The sequence below is a fragment of the Cenococcum geophilum genome (genome assembly GCF_001692895.1).
Source record: "Cenococcum geophilum 1.58 unplaced genomic scaffold K441scaffold_10, whole genome shotgun sequence".
NCBI lineage: Eukaryota > Fungi > Ascomycota > Dothideomycetes > Gloniales > Gloniaceae > Cenococcum > Cenococcum geophilum.
The window spans coordinates 400,087-417,687 of record NW_027137568.1 but is presented as its reverse complement, the minus strand read 5'-3'; the positions used below and the strand labels follow the sequence as shown (position 1 = coordinate 417,687).

The 17,601-nt window shown below is 39.9% G+C and overlaps 1 protein-coding gene across 1 annotated transcript; it reads left to right on the top strand.

Annotated features, from left to right (window-relative positions):
* Window positions 1-50: 50 nt before the first annotated feature.
* K441DRAFT_685497 (uncharacterized protein) lies at window positions 51-3,417 on the top strand (the record flags this gene model as incomplete). The annotated part of the gene is made up of 8 exons (XM_067651889.1): window positions 51-144; window positions 220-361; window positions 409-1,769; window positions 1,812-1,902; window positions 1,966-2,012; window positions 2,064-2,132; window positions 2,232-2,233; window positions 3,175-3,417. The coding sequence occupies 8 exons, from the start codon at window positions 51-53 to the stop codon at window positions 3,415-3,417; spliced, it is 2,049 nt and encodes a 682-aa protein (XP_067506685.1).
* Window positions 3,418-17,601: the final 14,184 nt, after the last annotated feature.

Below are 17,601 nucleotides of genomic sequence, written 5' to 3'. Positions count from 1 at the left end.
CGCTTCGCCGCAGACACCACCGCTGATGCATACTCTGCTGCGACAGTATCATGACCTCCGCGATATCCTTTGGCGACGCGAATGCCGGCTTCCAGGCTGGCATTATTCACGGCCCAGTCAATACCACGTTCCACGTTCCGCCTGGTAAGTTGCGGGAGGGTCCGAGGGTCCGCAGGGTCCGAGCAAGCGCTAACGGTAGCCCCGCCTAAGAACGACCAGAGACTCCACCACATCCATCGGCCGTGATACCCTTCAGTCGCGACGCCGACTTTGTTGAGCGAGGCGCAATACTCGACCAGATTCACCAAAAATGTATGGTACCGGGCTCCTGGACCGCGCTCGTCGGCCTGGGCGGCGTCGGGTAAGTGCGGACGCTTCAACCACAACAGATGGCTGACCGCTGTGAAGCAAGTCGCAACTCGCCATCGAATTTACGTACCGAACACGAGAGCGATCGGCCGAAACGTGGGTGTTCTGGGCCCACGCGAGCAACGCGGCGCGGCTTGAGCAGAGCTATCGCGACATTGCAAGCTCCGTCAAGATGCCCGGGCGGCAGAATCCAAAAGCAGATATATTCGAGCTTGTACACGACTGGCTGCGGGATGAAAGGAAAGGGAAATGGGTCCTCATCCTCGACAATGTCGACGATGCTGGCTTCCTGCTGGAGGCTCCAAGCGCCGGTCGCGATGGACAAACCAACGGCTTGGAGGGAAAAAGCTCGCGGCCGCTCGTAAGCTATGTTCCGCAGTGCCAGACCGGATCAGTTCTGGTTACGACGCGCAGCAGAAACGTGGCGTTACAGCTGGTTGAACAGCGCGATATCATTGCAATTGAGCCGATGGACAAGAGGGATGCACTGGCGCTTTTGCACAGAAAGTTAGGGCAGCAGGACAGCAGCGAGGAAGTCATTGAAGAAGTCATCAAGCTTGCGGCCGCGCTGGAGTTTATGCCACTTGCCATGGTCCAAGCGGCGGCATACATCTCGCAGCGACGGCCCCGTTGTTCCGTGCAACAGTACCTTCGGGATTTCCGAAGGAGCGATCTCAAGAGAAAAAGTCTCCTCGACTGCGAAGGAGGACAGCTCCGCCGAGATTGGGAGGCAAAGAACTCTATTATCATAACTTGGCAAATATCTTTCGACCACATCCACCAGATCCGACCCTCAGCAGCTGACTTGCTGGCGCTTATGAGCTTCTACGACCGCCAAGGAATTCCAGAGGCTCTACTTCGAAATCACACTGAAGAGGAAATTGCGCAGAAAGGCCAGGACGAGCGCGACAGGGACAATGACGATTGGGGCGAGGACGATAACAACGCATCGCAATCCAGCGCGAGCGATGGGTTCGAAGACGATGTCCTGGCACTACGCGACTACTCGTTCACCTCTGTCAATGCCGACGGCACAACCTTTGAAATGCACGGGCTAGTGCAGCTAGCGACGCGAAGATGGCTTACTGTTCACGGGCAGCTAGAAAAGTGGAAGCGGCAGTTTATTAGGAACCTCTGTGCAGAGTTTCCGACGGGAGAATACGAGAACTGGGTAAGATGCCAGACGCTTTTTCCACATGCCAAATCGGCAGCGGCGCAGCAGCCAGAGGGACACGAGGCATTGAAAGACTGGGCTACAATACTATACAAGGCAGCATGGTACGCGTGGAGAATGGGAAATGGGATGGAGGCGGGTAGGATGTTGGTCCAGGTAATAAATGTAAGGAAGAAGATGTTTGGACGAGAGCATAAAGATACGCTGAGCAGTATGGCGATGCTAGGTTTGGCGTATAACCTTAGGGGTTAATAGGAGGCTGCCGAAGAGCTAGAGGTGGAAGTGATGGAGATAAGTAAGAAGAAACTCGGAGCGGACTATCCCGACACGCTAATAAGCATGGCTAATCTGGCGTTAACGTATAGGAACTAAGGCCGATAGAAGGCTGCTAAAGAGCTAGAGGTGGAAGTAATAGAGATAAGTAAGAAGAAACTCGAAGCGGACTATCCCGATACGCTAACTAGTATAGGTAATCTGGCGTTAACGTACTGGAACTAAGGCCGATAGGAGGCTGCCGAAGAGCTAGAGGTGGAAGTAATAGAGACTTATAAAAAGAAACTTAGAGCAGACCATCCCTCTACGCTAACTAGTATAAATAATCTTGCCTTTATATAGAAAGGATAGGGTTATAATATAGAAGCTATAGATCTAATAAGGGAATGTATATAGCTGCGCTACCGTATTTTAGGCGTTAGTTATCCGAATTATATATCTTCCTTAAAAGCGCTAGCTAAATAGGAGGCGGAGCAAGCGGATGTTGTGCCTCAACTTAGGATAGCTAATAGTAGCTAGATTAGTTGGCTGGAATGAATTTAGTTCTAGAGAATAATGCTTATAAAGTAAAACGAAGCCTCTTAAGGTATATAGAATAGCTAGCTTGTAACAACTAATGGCTGGTTTAAGCTATAGTAGGGTCCATTATTGTTCTAGCGTTGTTGCTGGGGTATTAAGGAATATATAAGAAGGTAGAGGAGATAAATTGGGAGCGCTAGAGGGATATGAGGTGGCACTGGGGAAAGCTTTCTCTATCATCATAACGTGGCAGATATCGTTTGAACACGTTTAAAGTACACGACGATCGGCTACCAATCTGCTGTCGCTTATGAGCTTTTTTGACCGACAGGGGATCCCGAAAGCACTACTTCGCGAGCCGGGCGTCACGCGAATTGCGTACGAAGACGCAGGGGCAGAGGACGAAAAGGAAGGACTCATTCGTTTCTGCCACGACGGATGCGAACACGTTGGAGATGCACGGCCTGGTGCAGCTGGCGACGCAAAAGTGGCTTGAAAGCAAGGAACAAGCGGAAGAATGGAGACAGCAGTTCATCGCCAGCCTCTGCGCAGCGTTTCCGACAGGAGAATATGAGAATTGGGAGAAGTGCCGAGAGCTTTTTCCGTACGTAAGGGCAGCGTCAGCACAGCGACCTAAGAGCGAAGGTGCGCGTAAGGAATGGGCCCTGCTGCTTTATAACGGAGCGTGGTACGCGCGGGAAAGAGGAAACGCAGGGGAGGCGGAAAATATGGCTACGATTTCATTGAAGGTTAGGACAAAGCTGTTTGGTGCAGAGGGCATGGAGACACTGAGCAGTATGGCGATGCTGGGGTTGGCAAGGAACTTAGGAGGGCGGTAGAAGGAGGCCGAGGCGCTGGAGGTAGAAGTAAGGGAGACTCGCAAGAAGAAACTCGGAGCGGACCATCCCAACACGCTGACCAGCATGGCCAATCTGGCGTCGACGTACTGGGACCAGGGCCGGTGGGGGTCGGCCGGAGAGCTGTTTGTGCGGGTAATGGGGACTCGCAAGGCGAAACTTAGAGCGGACCATCCCGACACGATAACCAGCATGGGTAACCTGGCATCGACGTATACGAACTAAGGCCGATGGGAGGCTGCCGAAGCGCTGGAGGTGGAAGTAAGAGACTTATAAGAAGAAGCTTAGAGCGGACCATCCCAACACGCTGGCTAGTATAAATAATCTTGCCTTTACGTAGAAAGGATAGGGTTGTAATATAGAAGCTATAAGACTTAATATGCGGAACGTTAGGTACCCTACGTAAACTTTAACCTAAGTTTAAAAGCTTTAACTTAGAGCCTTATATATAGAGTTTAATTAATATATTAATATAGATATAGATATAAGGTTTTCTAGGGGGAGACCCCCTGGACCCCCCCTCTATAGAGCTTTTACTTAATTTAAAAGTAGTAGTAAGGCTAATGCGCCTTAGTTACTACTAAGTAATATTATCTTACTAGGGGGATCTATTACAGTAACTAAGGCGCCCTACTTAAGTTAGGTTTAATTTAGAAGTAATATAGTCTAATTAATATCTATATATATATATATAAGGCTTTCTAAGAGGAGACCCCCTAAATCCCCTTATAGAGCTTTTAGAAGTAGTAGTAAAGCTAAGGCACCTTAGTTACTACTAGGTAGTATTATCTTATTAAAAGGATCTACTATAGTAACTAAGGCGCCCTACTTAAGTTAGTCTTAAGTTAGAAGTAATATATATATACCTCTATCGCGTTACGCTATAGGGGCTGCTTTATAGTAAGGGGTAAGCTTTAGGTAGAGGCTTATATAGAGCTTTAATAGAGGTTTATATAGAGCTTTAATAGAGGCTTATACAGAGCTTTAATAGAGGTTTATATAGAGCTTTATATAGAGCTATATATAGAGGTTTATATAGAGCTTTATATAGAGCTACGTATAGAGCTACGTATAGAACTACGTGTAGAGCTATATACAGATATACAGACGTGCAGACGTGCAGACGTGTAGATGTGTAGACTGGCGATTAATTGCAAAGACGTTTGTAGAGACGATTATATAGACAATTGTATAGACATTTAATTAATTGTATAGGCGTTTATATGGGCAATTATATAGACGTTTATAGAGCCGTTTATAAAGCCGCTTATATAGACAATTATAGAGCCTTCCTAGTATATTAGTACTGCGTATTAGTAGAGCTTTAGAGCTCTGTATTAAGCCTTAAGTAAAGCTTTAAGTAGAGCTTTAAGTAGAGCTTTAAGCTTAAGGGGGAGACCCCCTTGGACCCCCCCCTATATACTGTGTGCTCTATTTACTACATAGGCAGAGGTTTTATAAAGGCTTTAGTAGAGCTTCTATAGAGCTTTATATAGAGCTTTGTGTAAAGCTTTAATAGAGCTATATATAGGCGTGCAGACGTTTATATGGGCGATTAATTATAGAGACGTTTATAGAGACGATTGTATAGGCAATTGTATAGACGTTTAATTAATTGTTTATATAGGCGTTTATACGGGCGTTTATACGGGCGATTATGTAGACGTTTATAGAGCCGTTTGTAGAGCCATTTATAAAGACAATTATATAGCGATTAATTATATGGGCCAATTATAGAACCTTCCTAGTATATTAGTACTGCGTGTTAGTAGAGCTTTAGAGGCCCGTATTAAGCTTTAAGTGGAGCTTTAAGTAGAACTTTAAGCTTAAGGGGGAGACCCTCTTAGACCCCCCCCCCTGCGCACTACGTGCTCTATTTACTGCGTACTCTATTTACTACGTGGGTAGAGCTTTTACAGAGGCTTCGGTAGAGGCTTTAGTAGAGCTTTTAGTAGAACTTTTATAGAGCTTTGTACGGAGGTTCGTGCGGAGCTTTTATAGAGCTTTAAGCAGAGCTTTATATAGGCGTTCGTGTAGGCGTTTGTGCAGGTATTTATGTAGGCGTTCGTGCAGACGTTTGTGTAGGTATTTGTATAGACGTTTGTAGAGACAACCGTAGACATTCGTAGGGACGTTTATAAGACTTCCTAGTATATTAGTACTGCGTGTTAGTAGAGCTTTAGAGCTCCGTATAGGGCTTTAAGCAAATCCGTCTATAAAGCCGTAAACATTTCGCTAAGCTACTACTCGGAATCTACGTTTTTTTATAGCCCTTGCGGAAAACTAACCATTTTATTTAGTAATTTATTTTCTTTTTCTAACCCTACCTTTTGTTCTTTTTAAAGTTCCGCGCCTCTATTGAAAACGCCATCTAGTTTTTTAACCTCGCCGCCTCTCTCTTTCTCGCTTGCTCGCTCCTCCCTCCCTTTTCTCCTTCCCCCTCTTAACCTCCGCGCAAGCGCTCCTAATCATACGCCCGTGCCGTGCCGCCTTCTTCCTTCTACCTCCTCTATATTCTTAGCCCGCTGCAAAAATATAGGCCTATCTTTCCCGTACTATACTGCCCTTAACGCCTAGTTTAACCGCTAGGGGTTCTATTTTAGGCCCCCCCTAAGATAAATAGAGATATATATATCCTTTACCTGCCGTTCCACCCATAGTCTCTAGCAGTCTTATCTCCTTCTCTATCCCTAACCTTAAATTCTAACTACTCCTTTTACTTGTTCGCTATCGCGATTTCTAACTAATTAGCCCGCCTACTATCCTTCTAATCCCTCCGTCCGCGTCTATCCCTCGCTACTTCCGTTCTTCTATGCCCTAAAGATAGCTTCCCTTTAGTAGCAATAAGCACCGCATAATACGGTAACGGCCGTTCTATAACAGTCTCCACATCCATCCCTATATCCGTCCCTATATCCGTCCCTATATCCGTCCCTATATCCGTCCCTATATCCATCCCTATATCCCTTATTAATTCGCGTCTACTAGAGAAGGTAAATATAGGGCCCTCTAAAGCTAAGCGCTGCTTTTTTAATAACCTAGAGTCGCGGAGGTAGAGGGCCTTATTAGCCTTAAAATTATACGCCTTCTAGCTACTAAATAACCGCCTAGTAATTGCGGACGTAACGGGCTACTGTTATAATCGTACTATAGTAGTCTAGAGATTATAAATAAGTACGCCCTTACCCATCTATCTAATATCTTTTATTACCCTTCCCTTCTCTGCCTCTCCTTTTATTTCTAGTTACCTTCTCCTTACTAACCCACGCGCCTCTCTATATAGATTTATTAGGGATATCCTATAAGTAAACCTAAATAGTATTTAGCTTAACCTATACCTCGCGTTTAAAACAGCTAAGGATTATTACTAAGTATTCCTCTAAACATACGTTAAAAACTTAAAGTAAAGATATCTGGTCCTTAGACCGTAAGAGTATAAATATAGGTAGATAGTAAATATAGCTTCTTCTATTACGCAGTTCTAGAGGGGGCTTATTACTTAAGCCGACTCTATAATCCTACTAAAGAAAAGGCGGTAAAATCCTAAGAATAAGGCTCTTTAGAGACTGAAGTTTATTAACTACACTAAGTAACGTGTATAAGGGCCGATCTTTAAGATATTTAAGGTCGGTTACACTAACGAACCCTACACCCCTCCTCCCTATCCCCCTTCCCCTTCCCTTTCCTCTTATTCCCCTCTACGGATCCTTTGCGTAGGTATATAAAAAGGTTAAAATGTCTATTTTACCCCCCCCCCCTTTTAGTAGATCTATAATGGCCTTATAAACGAGCTTAGTCTTACAGTTAATTAGACCTTTAAGAAGGTTAAGGCAATAGCTAAAGATATTATCGTTGTCCTTAACACGCTATAGGAGCGTGCTGGGGATATTAATTATAAGCCTAATACCTAGCTCGCGTTTTACACCGTCCTCCTAATAGCGGGCATTAGCGGCTTTAGACCAGCCTCTATAATACGCCTCCTATATTAGTAAGTTAGTTTAGCAGTTATATAGGACCTAAATGACCAAATGAGGATAAGGCTCGTTACTATAATTATAGTTAAGAAGAATAAGAAAAAGCGGGCCAGCTGTAGCTCTAGAGCCGACGTATAAGCCCAACCCTATCCTTACTCTGCGTCTTTAGAAACTCCTTACCTTACCCTAGTTACTTTCCCTTACTTACCTCCTCTGTTCTAACAAGATATCCTTTTTTATTACCCTCGTCTTATATCTGAATATATGCCTTACTAGCCTTATTACTATATATGCGATTATAGATAACGCCTTTAAGCCTAGCTTTAAGTCTATTAACGCGCTACTTTATTAACCCGCCCTTAAAGAAGTAGACTTCCTCCTACTAAAGTAAAAGAAAGAGATACTAGACTAGCCTATTTTTCTACTTACTTACTTAAGTTTTAACTATTTATAGCACTAAATATACCTCGTGGCCAATTTCTAGGAGGACTTATATATTTACGCGCTACGGGTTAGCGTAAGAGCTAGACTTAATAGTAAGAGAATTTAAGGCAAATATATGTATATACACATACATATATTAAGCAGCGCGTTTCCCTACTATTTTCCTTCTTAACTTTATAAATAGTAGGGATAGCTACTAACTTCTTTAAACCGCTAGGCGTTCTCTCTAATATACTATATAATTATATTTTATCTAACACAACCTAAGTATTCTAAAGTAGCTATTAGACTAAACGCGTCTATAAGGATCTTATAGGGTTAGCCTTTAGATCTATAGCCAGACGGAATAATGCCTTCTTTTAGCGCCTCTATAATATATCCCTGTAGAGGGACGTAAATACTTCTATTAGCTTAAGCGAGGAGGACTTACGGGAGTTTAAACAGCGTAAGGATGTATATAATCTCTGCGGAAGCCTAGAAGCGGTAAAGCAAGTAAAAGATTATAAGGCAGCAACGGCGCTTAACGGGCAGCTCCGCTATATTATTAAGATTTTATCATCTTTAAAGGTATAGGAGAAGAGGGCAGAATACTTTAGTCGCGTTAATGGATTAAAAGCCCTAGGTTTACTAACTATAGGTATACCTACCGCACGAACCGCCGGATCTGCTTCCGGCGAGGGTACTCTAGGCAAAGGCGCTCTAGGCAAAGTCACTCTAAGAAAGCGCTCTCGCGACGCGGCGGCTGCGATTGCTTGGTTTCTACAGAGTCGCACCTAGGACGTTAATAAATACTAGCCCTTTAAATAGTGTTTAGAACGGTTTATAAACCTACTTATTAGATACTTAACTCGCTAGCTAAAAGCGGACCCGTCTTTAAATGCAAAAACTTTAGAGCGTAAGGTAGATAATATAGATTAGGTAACACGCGAAGAAGATAAAAAGGATAAAAAGAATAAAAAGGATAAAGTAGGTAACGTAGAGGGCGAGTAGGGTGCGCTTCTATCCTTAACTAGAATAAAGGGAATAAGGGGTCGCAAGGAATAGCCCAAATGCCTTCTTAACTATAGCGTTTATTACCGCTATAGTAAACTTATAAAGTACTATAAAAAGATTTATATTAAAAACGGGATATTTAAGCAGCCCTTCTAGTGCCCTAAATGCCGCTGCCTAGGGATAGAGGATTCTTAGATTAGTGGGGGCGAGTCTATATAGAGCAACTATGTTAAAACGGTTTATAGCAAGATTTACGCGCCTAATTTCCCCTCCTATGTAAACCTGGCCGAGGACCTATTTAAATATCTTATCTATTCTAGCTCCTTTCTTCCTAAGCAAGGTCTTATAAGGTATTTTAGACTAATCTATATCTGGAAAGAAAGTATATTTAAGCAGCCCTTTCTATATCCTAAATACCGTTGCTAAGGAAAGAAGGACACTTAAATTAACGGACTCTCCGTATAGCCTAGTCACGTAGCATTAGTATATAGTAGGGTTTACACACCTAACTTTCCGTCTAGTCCGTCCGGTCCGTCCTATTCGCTTAGCTTACCCTTAAATAACGGAACTTAGAAGACGTTCGGTAGGAAGAAGTAAAAGAGGAATAAGGGCGACGCTAGCGCTAGCGCCGGCAGCAACTTAGCAGAAGTAATAATAGATGTAATAATAGATACGGCGATAGATATAACAATATCTAGTACCTAAACTCTAGCGTCTTCCATAGACTCTAATATTCTTTTAAGAATTAATCCTTGCCTGCTAATAGGTAAGGTAGAGGTAGAGAAATAAGAGAGAAAAATAAAGAGGTATACACCGGCGCCTGCCTTACTGTCTATATTAAGATAGTCCTACTATATAAGTCCTTTAGCGTGGAGACCAAGCTTGGTTAGGACAGTTTAGCCCTAAAATGCTAGGCAGTTAACATATTATATAGTACTAAAATTAATCTAAACTAATACTGCAAAATACTTCCGGCGGAAGCATTTCTTTAATGTTAAGTAGGGTAAACGGATTAAATATAAAGTCTATAAAAATTATGCTCTTAGTATACACGGGACTGTTTCCTAATCTATCCTTTAAAAGTTTGCTAGTAAGCTATTAAGGCTGGCAAAGGGCTTTTCCTTTAACTAGACACTAGTTATTATGTTAATTAGAGTTCGCGTAATAAGTAGCCTATATAAGCAAGATTTAAGAAGGAGAATAAACTTGCCTTAAATTATAGTAAGTGGTTAGACCCGCAACGTATAGCGGCTATATTTAGATATAGGAGCGGTAATAAAACTTAATAGAGACGTTTTGAGACCTCGCAGAGCCTCTTTAAATCCGCCCTATTCGCGGCCTATACCGATTAGCGCTAAAGCTTAAAGTATATAAGAATCGGCCGTACCTTGCTAACAATTAGCAGGAGTACCTCCGTGGAAAGTTTATTAAGTATCTTTGCTAATAACTACCCTAAGTTACTAATAGGGCAAAGGGTAATAGATAAAGTAGTAAATTATAGACTAGATAGATTTACTCCGAGAAAGACATAAAGCTTCCCCACCTAGTATACCTCATTTATATAGGCAATAGCGAGTTCTCGTATAAAAAACGGATGCGCTATATACCGTGAAAAGACGTTCTTAAGAAGCATGTAGATACCTACTTTCGACTCCCCAAATATTAGAGAGAGTTTCAATATCGCTACTACAAATATTCTACCAAACTAGGTGGCATAATGCATTTTAAAAAACATGCATTTAATGTATATAGAGTGTCTCACTAATATACGCGGACTTTCCCTCCGCTAGTATATATTGCAAGGGGAACGTATTATCATTGCTATATATTTAAGATAACGAGTAAAAAAAGAGAGGGAAGGGAAAAAGGAAGGGAGGAAGGTATTGGTAGGTAGCTCCTTCTCTCTTTAGTAATAGATTATGTCATATTAAGAAGTTTTCATTTAGAGAGAATTCTCAATTAGAAGGAGTAGTAAGTAAGTAGGGAAGTAAGAGAGATAGGGGGTAACTTAGCCGCGAGAGTTTATAATAAGGTCCTCTTTATAGCAAACGGCATTAGTATTACCACCTATTTACCGTCTATTTAGCACTTGCTTATCGCCTATAATAAGCAGACAGCTTATATATAACGTTTTATCACTTATCTAGTTCTTTATAGGAATTTTAATTGCTAGCGAGCCAGCAAACTTAAATATATATTAGAAAGGAGAGCGGATTTACAACGTAGCTAAAACCAGCCTTACGATTTAACGTAAATATATACCGCCCAAATAAGTGGATCACCTCTCTTACTCTTATCTACTTCGTATTCCAACGGCCTTAAACGCCTCGCAGTTCTCGTTCCAGGTTCTAGAATATCTTCCCCTTAGACTCTAAAGGTCCTATAGATCTCGCTTTACGCCTTTAGCTTATACTACCTTAGCCTTACAGCCCTATACACACTAGGTTAAGGAATAGTCGCTTATAAATCGGCTTCCGGTTTTTGCACTTTAGAAATTTTGCATATAGTTACCTGTCCTATATATCTATTATGCTAGAGATATATTAGACATATTAATTCGTTAATAGTAGCAATTACTCTCGCACTATTATAGGTATAATAAATATACAAGAGGATTTAAGTAGTAGAGAACAGTATAATAAGACACAATCTGTATATATACATAAAAGAAAAGGGATATAAATATAAAAATTTTTTTCAAGAGAAAACAAAAGAAAGTAATATTTTAGGCAACCTGGACGGCTTAACAGATATAAGAAAATTAACCTAGGGTTCGCTAGAAAGCCATACACATAGTTTATAAAAATCCTATTTAGCTCTAGGTAATAGAAACTGGTCAACACCTATAGAGGAGTAAGATATCAATTAGAGGCTTAAACTAAGCAGGACAGAAAGGATCTAAAACTTAATAAAACTAGCTAGTAACTGCAATAATAGTATAGATTGCCATAATAAGAACGCCTTCAAGCCAGTCTATTTTAGTATTAGTTGTAGTGGATTACCTATATAAAAAGGAAAACTTACTAAATTTGCTATCTTAGATAAGATAATTTACTAGGAGCACGGCAATAAACAAAATAGCAATTAGAAAGGTATTAAAATAAAGCGTTATATAATCCTAGCCTATAATCTAACTAAGTATAACAATAAATAGGAGAACTAAAAAAGCGATTTATATGCTAGATCTAATAGCAACATTAATTACTAGACTTATTTTATCCTTGCAAGCTACTATAACCGCTATTATATACTTAGTAGCGTTCCCAATAATTAGGAGTAGGATAAAACCGACAAAAGTGGTGGAGATAGTGCCGCTTACCGTAATATCACTAATGCTATTAACTATAAACTCGGAACAGAAGGCGACTAACGCGGTAGAGATTTTAAGGGTTATAATTGCACCCCAGATCGTCAATTAGGGCTCCTTAATCTCGTCGTCTTCCTTTTCTACGTTTAAATCCTGCACAGGCTGTTCTTGGTTTACTCCGCCTCTAAATATAGCCGGCGCTCTAGCACCAATCTATACAATACTATAAAGAGGCATACCCTGCTTATAGGAGGACCTATGCTTAGGAGCCCTTTAGCTTAGAGTATTACACATTTCGGTATATAACTTTAATTAAAATATAAGGTAGCAAATATACATAATTAGGAGGATAACGGCTATTCTACGGGAAAGCTCCAGATTAAGTATAGAGCTATTAGGGCTCGTAGCTACGTAGGTTAGTACCTATTATAGGTATAAAGCTATTATTAAACTTACTTAATAGCGTAGAGTGGAAGGCAGTTAGAATAATTAGACTGCCGACGTATAGAGCTAAAAGACCGGCCGCAGTACCTACTACTATTATATTAAAATATTATTCTACCCAGTTAATACCTCTAAAGAAAAAGCATATACTAAGGATAAGAAGTAAGTTCGAAAGCATACTACTAATTAAGGAAGTTTTAACAATAGTAATCTGGCCCTTAGTTAGGGCTAAAATAGAGACAATTAATTTAACAGCGTTTCTGCGCCAAATGTTAGATAATATTAGGACAAATAAGAAGCGGAAAAACGTACCTAAAAGTTATGTTTAAAAAACCACCTAATATATTACCGGCGCGGAGCGCAATCTCTTTAATAGCGTAATTAAGCATTACAGTAAGCGGAATAATGGCAATAAAGTTAATAATAAATATAGTAATACCGTTAACATAAAGATAATTAACTATAAAGCCAACGGGAACAGCAAGAAGAAGTATATTTATCTATAAGCTAAATAGGACGGCACGAATCTAATCCTAGGCAGGTATATTACGCTTTAAAGCTACTTTTAGCCTTTCCTCCTTAGTTATTAGCTTAAGATATAACGATCTTCGCAGGCCTATACCGGCCTCTTTATTAGGTCGTTTGCCGTTAGGCCTTATCCAGGCTGCTTAATAGGCTTTTAAGAGTGTTACTAGATCTAAATATGCTATTATAAGCACGGTTTTTAATTTTTCCTAAAAAGAGCACGATGGAGAAGGGCAATTTTATAGTCTAGAGGGTACCTACGCATAGTAAAGACTAAGAAGTCCGATAGTACTTAGGCCAACACCAACGCCTTAAATCCACAATAGTGCGTTTAGCTTTTTTTTTTTAGTTAATTTTACGAGCGAGGATCCAAAGCAAATTCCAGAATAGTTGCTATAGAGGAGAAGAGGATTAACGTTAATGACTAGATAGAACGGCTAGTGAAAAAAGGAGAAGGTAGAGTGTTCTAATAGACAAATAATAGGTAAAAAGTAAACCGACTACTTATAGAAATGAGGACGCAGTAGAACGTATAAATAAGAGTGTAAGTCTATGCGCCTAAGTACTGGCTACTTAGTGTCTTAAATATAAGTCCTCCTTTAACGCAAGGCAGATTAACAGAAGTTGTTATACCGCCCGTATAAGGCGGAGCGTTTGTAAAGGGCTTAGCTAAAATGCTAATTAAACTACCCTATAACGGACTAACAGCTCCTTTACCACAGATTAGGGTTAAATATATAAGATTAACTGGCTAAGATAAGTCACTACTTAAGCAGTATCCGGCTCTATAAAGGGTAGGCGTTAGGAGTGGATTATATAATACTATTCCTACTAGGTAAGGCGTTATTAGGGAGTTATTCTTGGCTTCTAGTTCTAGTTTACAACTTTATATAAACGCCTCTAAACCCTATACTATTGGGGCTATCTAAAAGCTAAGTTGCCTGTTTACCTTGTCTTGACCTTAGGCCAGGCTCGTCAGCTATTGATTTGTTAAGGCGACGGGAAGTTATATTGAGGCGCGTAATGGGGCTTAAGTAAAGCCACGCAACTAGATAGGCATTGCTGTGTAAAGCAACACTTAACTAGCTGCCTCTATATCGCCGTCTCAAAATAATTGGAAGAAAGGGGTTAACGTTAACCCTTGCCGTTTAATGTAACCCTCCTATAGAGGCACAGTAAAGTAGGGTGTAGACGGGGAAGGATTATACTCCTATTATAGCTGTATTATAGCGCATTCGTGATGCTATACTAATACCCCTAAGTTAGTAAATCGGCTTAACTTTTAAGGCATAGTTAAAGCGGAGCCCACCGTCAGCTCTCCCATTAATTAAGTAGTAGAGAGGAGCAGGATATAAAAGGCCTCTATATCCTTTAACCAGACCTATATTAAGTACAGTATCCTTTAAGAAAATCCCTCCTTACTTTATCGTAAAGACACTTAAACTATTAGCTGCCTTATCTCTTTAATAATAAACAACTTAGACGCTATAATAGAGGATACTACATTATATTGGATTAAGGTGCGCTCTAAACATTAAATCCTTTATAAGATACCGCTAACGGAGCTAGGATATACCGCTTACTTCTAATCCTAAGGGCTCCAATAAGGCCGTTAATATAGTAGGGTAGGTATACAATAGTTGCTTCCCTATAGTTTTATCCGTTCGCCGGCTTATATAAGTAGGATATCTAGTTAGTACTAGAACGTAAGAGTAATTTAGAGAATAATAAGGCTAATACGGAAGGAACTATAAGGAAATACTCGCCCCGCACTAATAAGATAAAGAGGTTATCTTAATATAGTCCGCCTAGTAACTCTTTCTAATAAAGCTTATTAACCCCCAGCTTACTCTATTAGGGGCAATAAAGAGACTAAGTAGCTTAGTTAATTAACTTAGCTATAGGCTTAGCCAAATTAACGGAAAAGTTAGCAGCCTTAAAGAAAGTAACTACTATATTATAAGTTATCTAGGGAAGGCTAACAATTGGATTAACAGCCTAAGAAGTAACTAGAGAGAAATAAGAGGTACTATTAGGCGGTTTTAAAACGAAATCCACACTCTTAAGGGAGGTAGTAATAAAACTTTAGATTATAGAGATAAATGGGGTGTAAAGGCTAGAAGCAAGATCACGGTAAAGAGGAAAAGGGCACGCTTAGCCTTAGGATAGAGAAGTCTGCAGAATTAAGGAGGAAATTTATTAGCTTAAATAGTACGCTCTTTAGTTATTTATATCATTTGCTTATTAAAGAAATTTTATTAAATTTAAGCTAGAACTAGCCCTGCCCTTTATAGCGAGTATTTACCGCATTTAAATACTTAATTAGTAATAAGTTAGCAGATCTAACTAAGCTTAGCGTCTAAAGCGAGCAGAACTACGTTCCCCTATTACGTGTTTAAGTCTAGTCACTCTCTACTAGCGTCTTCTTTACTAGTAAAGGATAGAATTTGTCCTTAAAATAGAAGTTAGTTTATAAAATAATAAAAGAAAACGAGGGTTTTTAGGTCTGGAGGCTATAAAGGCTAATCTATAAATATATAGATAACTAGATAACATTGACTATTACGCCGCGCTATAACATATATATCCGCTAGTAATACCGCCATAATCTATTAGCTTTATTTAAGGTCACTATTTACCCCTAAAAATTCTCGTTTATAGCTCACTTCGACCTTAACTATACTTTCTACTTTAAGGAATAAGAAATTTCTTATAAAGATTTTCGCAATTACATTTATCTCTTTTAGCATTTATTAAGGATTAAGGCGTTAACTAGGATTTCCTTAGCTTGGTATTTTATTTCTATATAGTTGCTTCTATGTTAAGAATCTCTTGTTTTTATCTATATGTAAATAAATAAGTTCTTATATATTAGATTGAAGTTAGAGACTTGCTTATAGTAAGTAAGCTTAGTAAGTCCTCTACCTTATATGCTTAGTAGTAATAAGTTAACTGCCCTATAACTCGCTTAGTCCTTAAGGTCGTCGCTTTACAGATATCTTAGAATTAACCTTTATTAACCCATTTTCTTCACCCTAGTCAAAATGTGCTAGAGTCTTTTTAACTAAAATAGGATAGAACCTTTCCTTTAAAACAGTTAGTATATTCCGTATAGTAATAGAAAGAAGAGGGCCTATTAGGTCTTATAGGTTTAGAGGCCATAAAGGTTAATCTATAGATATATAAATATAAAATCGACTATTACGCCGTATAAGGATATAGCAATCTGCGTTAAAGTATTGCTTTAATCTATCGGCCTTTTCTAAGAAGGTCTCCTTTTGCTTTTAAAAGTTTTTATTTATAGCTCGCTTTAACCTTAATAGTGATCTTTGCTTTAGATATATAACTATAATAAATAATTAATGGCTTAGCAGCTCTTTAGTGCAGTGTGTTTAACAGGCAATCAATCGCAGGCAGGGACCCCCGGTTGCGATTGATTGGCCAAAATCCTAGTTACGATTGATCGACTGATGAGAATTAGCTGATTAATTAAAATGATTGCGATTGATTGCCAAGAATTACCTAATCGGGTAGTCCGTGATAGAGAATCTGGGTACTAGATATTTTTTTAGCAGAGCTTTGCCTTATATAGTAAATGTACACTCTAAAAATAAGTCCTCCCTGTACTCCTTATTTATCCTTATCCTTTTCTAAATGCCCTTTATTTAACTAGCTCTTCTAAAGCTCCAGCGCCTTAATTATCTCATTAGCCAGGCGGTTCCGGTCGTTAGTAATTACGTCATTAGCAGAGCTAAACTTACGCTCGCACTCAGAGCTCATCGCCGGTATAGAAAAGAGGTCCATTGCTATACGATAGAGGATTGGATATAACGTGCTTAATACCTTACTAATAAGCCAGCGGGTTAACAATATATTGTTCAGCTTTAGTGGGGGTATCTTTAGTAAAGCGCTCGAGTTTAGATTTAAGTCTTTAACGCTTACGAGCTCTATATTCACTAGTAAGTATACTATAAAAGTTAAAGCCTTCTTCGCCCGACGACGACGAATCCGAATTACGACGCTTCTTATACATAAGCCGCTCAGGAGCAACCGGCTCATTATCCTCCTTATCCTCTAACTGCGTATACTTCTCCTTATACTGCTTGTATAACGCGGTAACGTCTTTCTTGCATTATAATTGCCATACAGCCTTACTAGCCCACTCCTGTTTAAAGTAGTTAAACTTATAGGCTAAGTGGAGGACAATTGCTGCTTGGTAGATAGGTGTTTGGTTAGTAAGGCTGAAATATTTAATAAGCTTTATATATGCGTAATAAACTCCTGCTTTATAGTACTCCGAGTACTCTACCAGTAACGCCTTAATCTTATTATCAGCTCGTTATAGGACCTTAAATATATAGTTTATACTTTAAAGGACCTCCTAAACTGCACTATAAGAGCCCTTAAAGCCTCTAGCGTTCGCGTTGCCTTATAGTTTATTAGTAAGAGTCTTAAAAGGCTTAAGAAGTCGCTTAAACTTCTTCAGCGTCTTAAAGTCCTTATTTATAAGAAAGTCCTACGAGAGATTATACGCATCTTTATCGGCAGGCTTAACCTAGCGGGTTTAGTAGAGTTTAATAGGGTTCCAAAGTTCAAGTACTATTAGACATAAGAAGTTAGCAAAAGTCTATTTTTAAGTAATTTAACGGCAAGAGGCTAAGCGTTATCGCCATCAAATTCCATTAAATCTACTAGCGGAGGGGTAAGCTATAGGCTGTATCT